Source organism: Pezoporus wallicus, unplaced genomic scaffold, assembly GCF_028554395.1.
Source record: "Pezoporus wallicus isolate ANWC-B61680 ecotype Strahan unplaced genomic scaffold, APGP_CSIRO_Pwel_v1 contig_13721, whole genome shotgun sequence".
Classification (NCBI taxonomy): Eukaryota; Metazoa; Chordata; class Aves; order Psittaciformes; family Psittacidae; genus Pezoporus; species Pezoporus wallicus.
Window position 1 is genome coordinate 574,369 of NW_026640870.1, and position 13,475 is coordinate 587,843.

The 13,475-nt window shown below is 41.4% G+C and overlaps 1 protein-coding gene across 1 annotated transcript; it reads left to right on the forward strand.

Annotated features, from left to right (window-relative positions):
* Window positions 1-361: 361 nt before the first annotated feature.
* On the forward strand, window positions 362-12,910 carry TEKT4 (tektin 4). Its single transcript, XM_057420876.1, has 6 exons — window positions 362-895; window positions 7,579-7,649; window positions 9,134-9,277; window positions 10,120-10,342; window positions 10,908-11,062; window positions 12,551-12,910. Exons 1-6 carry the CDS (start codon window positions 362-364, stop codon window positions 12,762-12,764), a joined length of 1,341 nt encoding a protein of 446 aa, XP_057276859.1. The 3' UTR covers window positions 12,765-12,910.
* Window positions 12,911-13,475: the final 565 nt, after the last annotated feature.

The window sequence follows — 13,475 nt, forward strand, 5'->3', positions numbered from 1 at the left end:
AGGACTCTCTTCCATTTCCAAAGCCAACACCATAAAGCGCTGCTGCGCTCACGCGGCGGCTGGAAATGAAAAGTTCCTTAGCACAAAGGGGAGCCAGAACGCAACGTGGAGACTTCAGCGTACCTTTGTTCTCACCAACACGGCCGCACACGCGGATTATGAACACTGCGACACGCTCCAAGGCCTGCGACGGGGAAACCTCCCGCCCCAGAGCCCACCATCACGCCGCCATGACACCCCCAGTACCCCCACCGCGCCCCGCTGCCTCCCGATTGGAAGGAACCCGCCTCCTCATTGGCTGCCGCCGTTGCCCCGGCGACGGCAGGACGCGGGGCCTGGCCCTGCGGGAGGCGGCGGTGCCATGGCGCAGGCCGAGGCGCTGCTGGCCGAGGAGCCGGCGCCGCAGGCTGTGCCCGCCGCCGAGCTATCCAGGAAGGTGTGTGAGGTGGCGCTGAACACGGGGCCCCACTCCTCCAGCCGCCTGACCGCGTCCGGTTTCCGTACTGCCAAGTACCTGACCCACGAGTGGCACCAGCGCCACTCTGATCTGTACAGCGAGGCCTTCACCGGCTGCGAGCGGGGCGAGCGCAACCGGGCCGAGTCCAAGGAGCTGTGTGCCCGTGCCGCTGCCACTGCTCAGCGCGGCCAGCAGAACTCCACAGCCGCCCTGGGCCAGCGCCTGCAGGACGTACACTTCTGGAAGTCTGAGCTGCAGAGGCAGATTGAGGACCTGGGTGCCGAGACAGGCCTCCTGGCAGCCCAGAAGCTGCGGCTGGAAAGGGCGCTCGATGCCACCGCGGTGCCCTATGCCATTGCCACTGATAACCTGCGGTGTCGGGAGAGGAGGCAACCCCCGGACCTGGTCAGTGATGAGGTGGAACAAGAGCTGCTGAAGGTGAGCAGGGGTTCTTGGCAGCTGTCTCTTAGTGCTGCTCTACTCTCTAAAACGATGAACAGCTTGGTCAGTATGTGATAACTGCAGATATCCTGTGACAATGCCGAGGCCTAGGACAGCCTGGACTCTGTCCACTCCTAGGTTTAAGAAGGATTGTTTAAAATCCTTCCTCTGTTTAAAAAGTATTTAAAATCACATGAGGATGACTACAGGAGACCAGACCCCTCACCCACCCACCCACCCCAGACGAAATCCAAGCAAAATCAAAACAGAGGTTTCCTGAGCCAGGATGGGCATCCTATTGTGTTGTTAAACTTCTTCCAGTCTCAATTTAGTCTCCTCATCTCCACAGGTTACACTTTAAAAATGCAATGCCCAGTAAGCAAAGTACCCTTAATAAGGACCAGTGAAATGCCCCTTGGCTGTTCCCATGCTCAAGCTGTCCAAATCTGGCAGACTCTGCCATTACCTTTTCCCACTGAGGCTAATGTAGTCTTGCCAAGGTTCATGACGAGGTGGTGATCCAGCACTGTGTGGCAGTGTCTCAACACAGACCATCATTTCGACATCCTGAATGATGTAGTTGTGTGACACCTACACAAGATAACAGTTCAAGGCAAGCAAAGGGCACAGACGGTATTTCTGACAATGTGACTTCAACAAACCTGAGATTCTCCTGAAATTTCTTTTATCCTTTTCCTCCTATAGAGGATGCTGTACTTCAGCTGACAGTTGTCTGTCACTGAGGTCCAACACGGTGTGTAGACTGCCATCAAAGCTGGTGTAATTATTGTGGCTGCCCATGTTATAGAGAACAGATCCCAGGGTCATTTTTCATTCTGGAATTACACCTATTCGAGTGTCCCATAAATAAAGGAATGAGTATTTGCCTTCAGTCTCCAATTTACTGTGAAAGTTGATTCATGATGGGTTACTGATTAAACCAGATGATTAATACTACTTGTTAGAAAAATATTGAAGAGACTTACATGGTTGATGGCATGATAGTGTTGAGCATGATCGCATTTAGCAGTATTTCAAATAGGAATGGTGTACAGTTGCTGAATCTTAATCAATATTTAAGAGGTTGATCCTGTCAAAAATATAAACATGTGAGAGTTAATGTATAGGCTATTTCAGTGTGTGAATTGTTACAAGATTCAGATTACAGGACAGCAATTCTTTTCATCAGCTGCTGATGTTTTAGAGAAATCATGGAATGTAAGATATAGTAAAAGAAATCATTGCCTGGCAGGATTTCTCTCGTGTATTTCTTTCCTCCTGATCTCAGGGAATAGTCTGTTTGTTGCTCAGAAGTGCATCTGCTGCTGCTGCTAACTCTTCACCTGAAATTGGGATTGTGTGCCTGTGACGACAGACAGTCAACAGCCAAGTAGGATGTCATCAAAAAGGAATGATGTGAGCTCAGTTGAGGCGGGTGTGCCAGCAGCAGATGGACTCTTGAGAAATGAAGATTTTGTTGCCATGCCAATGACCTTTGCAGTGCAGAAGGAAGAGAAGTACACAATATCAGAGGAAATCCTTTCCATTTTCACAAAGGAATAGATTTCATGGCACAAACGCTTGCAAATAGGTGTTAAAATGTGCCCTCTGTGGCTTTGCCAGCTCTTGAAGTTGCAGCAATATTCTTACCTCTTTCACTGCAAGAAATCAGATTGTACTTTGTACTTCTTACTCTCTCCAAAACTAATAATTCTTGCCACTTCGCGCTGCTCTTCTGTGAATTCTGACTGTTCACTGCACAGAATGCCAAGCTGATGGCCCAGTTCCCTGGTAGCTCTGTGATACAGCATTTGCCGATTTGGAGGAGTTCTGCAAATTTTATTACTAAAGTACTGACATACCGTTTCTGAATGTTGCTCACTTTTCCAGTCACTTTCTAATCTTTATTCTCTCAAGAAATCATAATGCAAGAGAGATCCAGCATAATTTATTCTCTTCCCATGCAAAAACTGAGGAAAAGAAGAACTAGTTTCCAAAATTCAGCTATGCTAGGAAATAGATGTTCCTCTCATTGCAGTTTTAATTACACAGCTAATTGATATTCTACATCATTTTCCTTTCTTTGAAATTCTTTTTCACCTACTAGCAGCCCAGGTCTGTGTTGATATCATTCTCTGGTATCTTTGCTGTGTTCCTGCTGGCTCCAATGGACAGACACTGGGGGAACCTGCAGCCAGGAGAAGAGGATGTGTGGATAAGGGACTACCTTTCCCATCATCATGGAAAAGCTTTTCATAGCACAGAGGTTTTGTTCCCCCTGTCAGTTTTCTGCAGCAGTGAAAAAGATTTCCCAGTTCCCAGAGCATCCTGCTGAGACAACCACATTTCAGCAGCCCCTTGGCAGATGACATTTGAAGAGATGACATCAAATACACAGATACAAGCAGTTTTGAATCCCTGCATGTAATTGCACTTTCATTATCTGTTCAGATGGCTCACAAAGAAAACAGGTATTTCTGATGGATGTTTTATGCATCCAGATAACATTCTGGGGTTTCCTGATGGTTTTCTTTTGGCACACTACCTATTTCTTTTAGGGAGTTTTGGGTCCAATTCATCTGTTCTATTTCCTTTGCAGCATGGAATCACATTTAGATCACCTATCGTGATAAATTCCACCACTAAGTAGCCACGTCTGGAATGAGAGATGAATGTATTTAAGTAAAAGCTCCTCACATGCATAGTAAAATCATCTGCTACTCAGAAGTTCATTGACTCCACTTAACAGCATATTAATCTCTTTTTAATGCAGTTCTGGTTAAGAAAAAGAAGCAGAAACACACAATTATTTCTCCAGTAAAGAAGGATCTTGATGACTAAAAAGAAGATAAAATCTCTCAAATAGAATAATTTTACTTTGCTGCTGCAGTGGAAATAGCTGAATTTAAAAGCAGTCAAGCCATCAGTTTTGTATGAGGTTTTTGTCTTTCAAAAGCTCTATGACATCTCCTCTGAACCCCCTTTGCATCAGTTTAATGACAGTTTAGTAAGTTTATGTGCACACATTTAATTTTGAAAATGTAAGCCCTAGCAAAGGACTTGCCACATGGTGGTGAACTGTCAATAAATCATTTTTCAGCTGCGTATATACTGCATTTCAAGGTTATTTCCACTGTCCAGACTCATTAGCTGAGTGCCAGATATGACTGTGGAATAAGTGGATGTACTTACATTGACACCATTTTTCTACCCTAGACTCAGAGTGTTGATTTGTTGTGTGTTTGCTTCAACAATGAAGTCAGCCCCAGCTATTCCCTCATGCCAAAGACAAAAGCTTCAGCCAAGATCCTGTCAACTGTGTAAAATTAAAGTTTAAAAAGGTGGAGAAAGGATTCATATGTATGCATTCCTGCTAAGTGCAGTACTGGGGCAAGGAAGACAACAGAATACCATTTCCAGACACTTTGCCAAGTGAACCAGTTGTACAATAGAACACTCCTGTATGTAGACAACTCAGTTAAGAGTGCAAGTGCTTATTTTCAGTATCTGAAATAATTCAGAGACCAGCAGGAAAGGGGCCAGTGAAAGAAGTAGGATTTTGAAGATGGTACCTGCTTTTACTCCCACTTGTAATGAAGAACAGGCTTCCTCTTACACACTGTTTGGAGGTCAGAAGCTGGTGAGATCTGTGAGCTCGCTTGCTTTTATTTGCTGTGCTGATGTGCGGAACATCTGGTGTCACGTTGTTGCTGACGGATGGATGGATGGATGGGTGGGTGGGTGCAGCTGGGTTTGAAATCAAGGGTGACTGCACAGCCTCTCTCACACGGTTCTACCAGTTCCTCTTAGCTGCTCTCACACTGTATCATGCTGGTCCTGGGAGCTGTATTTAGACTTTGCTGACGTCTGCAACTTGCTGATGGAAAGAAGGCTGCAAAAGACCTGAGTTTGTAAATTCATGGAAGTCATAAACATCTGCTCTTAAACATTTTCTTTGCACCATTAATTAGACACTTACAAAGTCATGAACTGGGATGGTTTTATCACAAGATTTGGGGAAAATTCAACTTCTGCATCATAAACATTAAATACTGTAATAAAACCAATGGCTGGGAATATGCTGAAGTATCAAATGTTCCCTCCCTGTTAATTGACAACCATTTATAATAACAGAGAGTTATTATTAGTGTTAACTGTGGAGAAGATAGCTAAAAAGAAGCCAAGATCACTTCAGATTTGACAGTATTTCATTTTAATAGCACATGATGACATGTATGGGAAAACGAGGAGAAGAAAAAGACATTTCAAACGCAAATGTCAGTTAATGTTGTTCTCTGAACCAGAGATGCTGCTATCTTGTAGAACTCTTCCACTTGCTTTTCCTCTCAGTGCAGACTGGGCCTTCAGATGGATTGCCAGCACAGTTTTGTGAACCCACCACAAAAAGGTCATCTCTTCTGCCACTTGCTGAAACCCAGATCTGCCCTCAGGATTTCAGCGGGGAATCACCCACATGTTTATGGGTGAAATCAATGAGTCCAAGAAAGCTGTGCTCCTGGCTGCAGGTTGTTGGAATTTACTCTGCAAAGAACATGTGAAGGAGCAGACGTGGCCTTTTAGAAGTCCTCCACATGGTGTCTGAGGTTCCCAGGTCCTTCTCCTCTGCAGGTAGTGCTACCTGGAAGGAATTACTTCAGTGTGGACCTTCTCCCACATCAGTCCCATGAGCCAGCCATAGCTATGGGTGGGCAACAGGCTGGATGTCTAACATGACTAAGAGTACAGCTGGGATGAAGGATCTTCCTTTTCAACCTATTGCCACAGCAACTCCCAGCCATACAACTTGACTTTTAATCTATTTTAAAAGTTAAGATTTAGTAGATAAGCATTGAAAATTCATTGTCATTTACACCTGCTTATTCACTCTAACCAGTCTTGGCCTGCCACTAATGATGAGAACTGTCTCTTCAGTTTTAAATGTCATATTTGAATGCATATCTCCTCAACAAGGAATCCATTTGTAAATTTTGTTTTAGGTCATTCCACAAGAGAATTCTTTTTTACTGCATTATTTCACTCTTTCCATGTGAGAGACCTTAACTGCTAAAGGAAGGCTTTTCTTAGTTGAAATTACTCATAGAGAACTGGTGATCTTTTTATTTGCATCCAACACAAAATAATATAAATTACTGTAAATGTAATTTTGAGTGCTGGGTCTTCCCAACTCTTTGAAATCCTGGGAATTTTTACTTTGACAACTCATCCATTGTAATACTTCCTCTGTGCAGGAAGTGAGGTTTCATGTTCTCATAGTTTGTAAAATGATACCTTCAGCTATGCATTCATTTTAGTTTTGCTCTTTTAGAGCCTTAAAAATAATATTTTCTTTCCCATCATGATTATCATCCTTTTCCATTTGGAAATAAAATGATCTTTTTTATGGTCCCTGTTGGTGTCTTATGATGGAGAAACTGACACTGCAGGGACATACACACTCATTTATTTGTCAAAACCAGTGCAAAGATGAATGAGTGCCAGCAGTGTTCTGGGAATAAAGTTTATTAGTAAGGATATACTCCCTTAGCTGTCATTGGATGACTATCATTGATGTAAACCAGCAAAATTAAGGAAGAGGTTTTCATATACAAATCTCTTTTTAATATTTGAGCCTTGAATATTAAATAATAACAAAGAAAATGCTTGCTGGACTGTGTTTTATATAATACTATGTAATCACCAGGTCAGTAAAGTCACGTAGAGCACTGATAATCCCTAAAGCAGCATTATTGCAGTCAAAAATGAGAACCTGGTATTTTTGTTCAATAAAAGAATATTAGAAAGTGTGGTCTTTTTTGGTTTATTCGTGTTTGTGCTGAAGTAAGCATTCCTGCTAAAACCAGCTTGAGCTGAAACTGCAGACATTGGCTCTATTATCAAAGTGAGGCAAAGCTTCACGTCTTGCAGCTGAGAGGAAATCAACCCCTCAGTCAACATTGCATATTTGAGATAACTGCAGGCCTTTGATACTGTCCCTCACCAGGAGCAAAATGGGTTCTGGAATAAATAGATCTAATTAAAAAAAAATAAAGCTCTAAGTGTCATTTGGCCTATATTATGACAGCTTTCCTACACCTGCTGCAATAGGTGTTTAAATCATAGAATAGTAACTACTGGTTCTAGTAAATACAAAGCATTCGAAGGAGGCAGGCCAACAAGATGCTGATACTTTATGTTAAATAGCACCTTATCACCAGTCAAAGTATACTTCTGGAGAGCTTCAGAGTGGTGGGAAGCCTCTCCCTTGAATGCAGATAAAACACTTCCAACAGGACAAGGCAGCTGCAAGGACTCAGCAGGTTCTGGAAGCTGGTGTCTTGCCAGAGGAGCTGATCTGCTTATTTTTGCCTACTTTAAGGCTGTGCAAGTCATTCAGATATTCTGTTTAATCTCATAGAACATAGACTTTTTCATAGAATATGCAATATGAAAATAATGAATCCCCACGTTTTAGAGGTGTTCCAAGTATTGCTGCTGCCTTGGGCTTACCACTGAGTTAACCTCAGCATCTGCTAACTCCTTGGATAATCATGTCTACCAATAATAGGGTGAGTAGTGAGCAGAAGAGTTAAGTGTTTATCCACAGCCACTGAAATCAAATTGCTCTGCAGGATAGTATGCTCTGCTCCAGATATCACAGAAGTCTCAATGTTTTTGTTTAGGAAGCTGAGCTTATCAGAAGTATTCAGGAGCTTTTGAAAACAACTTTGTCGCAAGCTGCTAACCAGATGCGGTAAGCCAGTTTTCATGATACCATTGTAGCTAAGTGATAGAGCCAAATATATAGGGGTAAAGTGCCCAGTGGATAAAGATCATACCAGAGCCAGGCTTATGAGCTGTGTGAATTCCATTTAAACTTGAAAAGAGGTACTTGGTGATGAAAGTCCAGGATTTCCAAGTGGGGTAAGGTAGGAGGAGTTGTGCCCTAAAGCCATGCTTTAGATTTTCAGATCTGTGTGTTGATCTAATTCTCCAACACTAAACCTCAATGCAATGAAAGTATCATCTGGATATCATTCTACCTTGTTCACCTGTGATGTATTTGTAGTATAGGCTCTTTTAAAATAGTTTATCTGATCAAAGGACCTTTCCAAGAGGAGTTTTTTGCCACCAGATGTCAGTGTGAACTTAAAATATGAACATTCTACCTTCTGTATCATTATGGATGTTCTTTGCATTTCAAAAGGAATATTTGCTTTTAATTTATAACAAGCTCTTTGGAAAGATGTTACCTGAATCCTAAGGTGCATCGATATGAGAGAGTCCACTGCTGTAAGCCTTTGTATTTTAGGTTTTATTCTTTCTAATTTCTGCTATTTACCAGATAAAGTGAAATATATTTAGAAAGAATGTTTATAAACGCAAAATAATTTAAAGTAGTTCTTTTATATCAATTAGAGTATGAGAAGAGTCTATTGAGTTTAGGCTTTGCTTTTTATGATTGTTTTAAGTTCATTTTAGTACCACTTTAGTACTATCGTTTAGTGTCAGTGGTCGGCAGTCTTCGTCATTCCTTATGTTAGAATGCCATCTGGTGTTAACAGTTGATAATGACCCCCTGCCTTTTGTAGTCTGAAGTCATTCTAACTAATTGGGCGACCTGTGACTCATTTAATCGGCAAAAAAAGGAGCGGTTTTAACTCTGAATATCATCGTACTTCTCTCTTCCAAGGACAATAACACAGCCTGCATGCTCCAGTCTTTGAAAGGCTGGATCAGAGCACTCAGAGAATAATAGAGGGTCACTTTACGGAGGTCTTAAATTTGATTCATGCTCAAGTAAAAGAGAAGGATAGGTCTTCTGCTAACACTTACCTGATGTCTTATTATGGGAAGAGTGTTCTGTTGGGCAAACCTCCTATCTATTTTGCCCATAATAACTGCAGCTGTAACCACTACTGAAAACATCCTGTGTTTTAGGATTACTATATAAAATCCAATGTCCAACAACTCCTTTGTCTCTGGGCATAAGAGCTCTAAGCCTTCAGTAGGCACAGAACAGTACTGAAGGTCTAGGGTAGTGATTAGCACACGAGGCTTACTGTCCTTCCAGCAGATAGTTGTGGGAGAGAAGGTTTGGTTAGGATTTTCCATACAGAAAGGAAAGTTTATGTTCTCATTGCTCCTGACAGGCGAAGGCTCAGAGCCTCGGTTCATAAAAGCTTTGTTAATTGTGTTGTTTTCCATTAACAGTGTGTAATAATAATGACTTTTCAGGCTAAATCGGGATCATAAAGAGATCTGTGAAATGGACTTGTCAGACAAAGTTGAGACGTACAACATTGATGATAAATGTGGCAGATACAGTAACGAGAGCACCAGCATCCAGTTCCATCCTTGTTCAGTGAAGTATGAGGAAAGGTGAGTAGTTGCTGTCGTTATCCTTTGGTAAGCTACAACACGTTCTTTGTGTCAGTGAAAGCTGTCCTGCTGGTCTGAATTAAGGGTGTGATTCCTGCTTCTTTGGACATACCATGTCATAGCTTTAAAATAGCTGCATGGATAGTAAAGGTACTGCTACCATGTCAGCATGGCATGCTACTGACGGTCAAGTTGGTTCACTGTATGCAAACTGAGCTTGTAAAAGTTTTTCTTGGAAATAATGGGCTTTATACTTTTAAAGGCTGATCTAAATCCTATTGAGACCTATTGTTTGACATCAGCAGGCATGCCATTCTTTCGGGAAAGGCAAGTGCTTCCAGAAACAGAGTGTTACTATTACTGTAAGTCCTGCTGCTTCCCCCTGCTCTTTCAGGCAGTGTTCATATGATGCAGTGTCCCAGGTGCTATGTATTTCCTCCTGCTGCTCAAAATGGTGAAGTACAACCTTTTGTTTCAAGGTAGGCACAGACTGTAAAGCTTAAATACATTCATGGCTTTATTTGTTGGTGACTTAATTGCTTGTGCTTGCACAAAAAAATATGTATATACCTTCTTTACCTTAGTAGCATCTAAAGATGGAAGACATTTGGATGACTTTGTGTATTACTTCCCTCAGAAAGCACAAAATGAATGAGAGTTTATTCGTTTTATAAAGGGTTAGTTGTCTCCCTTCATGACAAGTCTGGGCTGCATGCAGCAGTGAAAACAAGTAGAGGTTGACAGCACTTACACAGGAAGAGAATCAGCTTCAGATTGTCTTCTTGAGTGCAACTTGAACAAAAGAGCAAGGTTCCTATTTGTTTACCATTTACCTCTTCCAGTGCTTCAACACCAGAGACATGGCCCAAGTTCACCCATGACAACATCTATAGGGCAGAACGAGAAAAAATGGCTTCCATCAGTCTCCGTGCCTTGATTGACAGCATCCTTCATGATGTATTTGAGGACCTGAGGAGACAATGTGCTGCTGTGAATGAGGCTTTTGTCAGGCGCTGTGAGGAGCTGGACAATGCAAAACACAACCTCGAGCATCATTTGAAGAACGTAAGTGCTGTTTTTTGAATGCTGGCTACAGGCATAAAAATCTCTTTTGAGAAGATCACAGTAGATTTGTCCTCCAGAACAAAATGTAGTCCATGTCAAGTATCAAACACTATCTTGTGCCACCTTACTATCCTATAAGTCTGATCGTGGCTCCAATTCAGCCTTTTGCTATCTGTTGTGCTTCTCTAAATGAGAGATGGATGTAAATATGAAGAAAGTCAAAGAAAAGTTCTCAGTCTCCTTCAAAATCACTTGAATTATTCTTGGATAATTTACAATTAAAAGCAATTCATGGAGGTAGGATGTGTTGTCATCCCACGTGAGATGTGAAAGAGGTTTTGAACAGCCTGCAGAATATTTTCTGCTGCTTTTTAGAAAGATCAGATTCTCATTTTAGTAGTAGAGGTCAAACCCACCTTTGTACTTCTATTTCTTCCCTATTCTGGCCAAACAGGAGGTCAAGACGGTAACTGATTTACCAGGACCATGAACAAATGGATAAAGCCTACTCGGAGACAATATATGTGTGGTTTTAAACAGTTCTTTTCCTTGGGTGTTCTCTTAGGTGCTTAGGGAGATTGGGAATCAAGAAGCGAACATTGCTGCTCTCAAAAAAGCCATCAAAGACAAAGAAGCCCCAGTGAAAGTTGCTCAAACAAGGCTGTATGACAGGTCTTTTAGGCCCAACATAGAGCTCTGCAAAGACGAAGCACAATTCAGGTAAAAACTATTAAACAAGTCCTCCAAGGTGTCCATTCTATCCAGAAGTAATGTTAGACAGGTTTTGCACCTTTTACTGGCAACACATAGTCTTTAGCTTTTATTACTAGGTTTGATTCTGATGTAAGTCCGAAATAATTCAATTGACTGAAACCACCGGGAGGAAAACATCACTTTAACTTAATTTATAGACAAATGAAAATCTATAGATTCAACTCTGCCTTTTGTCTCAACACTTGCTTCTCTGAACTGTGTGGTTTCTTTCTGATTTAGATGATCCAAAGAAATTGGACAGCATGTGGATCACTTGGATCACTTGCAACCCTGTTGCTCTTAGCAAAAGTCACCACAAGGTGGACTATGTGCCAAATGAATTATGCTTCAAGTGCTGAGAATATAAATGAGCTGCAACATACTCATAGTCTGAGACAAGTCCTCCGTACTACAAAGCATCGGGCTGGTGGCATTTGATTTCCAGTAATAATCCGTTTTAAAACTGGAGGTCAACAAATCCTTTCAAATTAAAGGTCTGAATGTCACATTTGTCAGTTTTGATCTCATTACAGGCTTTGTAATTGATTCTCCTCCTTCACATTTTCCTGCCCTTAGGAGAAGCGGAGAATCAGCTTTTGCAGGCTTATAATATCCTTGTAGCAAAGGGGCCTAGCATTCAAAGCCAATATGCTGTGCTAATACAGTGAGAAAAAAAGTTATAGTTAATCCAGGCGCTTTGTACCATCTCAGACACACTTACTTAAGGTCCTGATTCAACAACCCATCCATGCACAAGCTTTTCAGTATGGGTGTTTCTTTCAGTGGGATTTAAGGACACAGGCAAGTGCATTGCTGAGTGGGCATGTGTTTAACTGCCAGGCTTACGCTTTTTGTAGTAGCTCCGTTTGCCCAGAACACAGGGATCTTGTTTTCCCAGGAAGTAAATATGTGCCTTCTCTGCAGCAGATTGCAGTAAAGCATGTAACCCCCACTGACTTTCAGTTGAAGTGACGTGCTGCTTTTTAACAAATGAAGTTCTACTGCTTCTTTAAAAGCTTATCTGCTTTTAAACACTGTTTTCTGATCTCTGGCACAAGTACCATTCTGTAATTCTTGGGTTTTATACCAGTGAACAGGTATCAAAAACCAGGCTTAACAAAATGCTGATCCAGTCAAACTGGGTGACTTATCAAACAATTTCTGTCCTGTAATTCTTGGTACAAGTGTCCTACATAGTGGGAGAGGGTGAGGATGGATAGTTTCGCTGTGCTTAGTGGCAAAAAGCATTCTTGGTACAATCTGAATCATGGGATACTTCTATACAGAAGCTGGGAAAGTGAACACTGCTTTTGACCAAGTATGTAGGACCTCTCTGAGCTCCTTCGTTGTTGGGTATTATGATTCCATAGCTGTTGATCTTTATTCCTCCTATAGTTCTATGCTTTTTTAACTGGCTTCTGCTCTTTTTTTACCACTTACTGTAATTCTGTGCAGGTTGATCAGTGAAGTTGAAGAACTAACGGAGACCATTGAATCCCTGAAGCAAAAACTACTGGAATCTGAACAGTCTCTGAAAAACCTGGAAGACACAAGGATGGATTTAGAAAAAGAAATAGCTGTGAAAAGAAACAGTATTTTTATTGACAGGCAGAAGTGCATGGCCCACCGCATGCACTACCCTGTTGTTCTTAAATTAGCAGGTTACTAGGGGTAGTGGCTGTACTAACTATGCAAAGTCTGGAAGAAAAATGGAGTCTAGAATCTTTCATATAAAATATATGGATAATATTATACACAAAAGTACTGTATTCACTGTATTTGCTTCTATTTGGATTAAAATGCATTGGTATATTACGATGGTGAGCTTTGAGTGTTTACTTTGAAAGCTCTATAAAACCTTGCCTGTAGAAGTGTAGTGAGTTTAAAACACAGCTTGAAGGCAATTTATTACATCTAGAATGACTCTGTATCATATATGCATCATTTGCATGGTATCTGATATTTGGGGGGTTTCACCCTAATGAGTGAATAAGTTGAGTGACTCTTTCTTGGGAATAATAATAATATACATAGATGTAGATATAACATTGATAGCTTGCTAGGCAGCCTGAAATGAGAGCAATAAAACTGCTTGCCTGACAGAAGATCACATGCTCAGCAAGGAAACAGATGATAGACTTTTAAGCTGCTCAAATATTATTAGTGAGTAAAATAGAGTTTGCTCAGGTTAGATGACAATCTGCTTATTGGCAAAACCACTCCCAGTCCGAAACATCTCCTCATGTAATCTGAAAATGAATCCAAGGATTTTTAACCTTAAAGTCAATAAATTTAGGGGTTTTTTTTTTTCAGAAAAAAAAAAAAAAACATCTAAACAGCCTGTGAATAGCAGTTGTGACTTTCACAATAAGCACTTGGA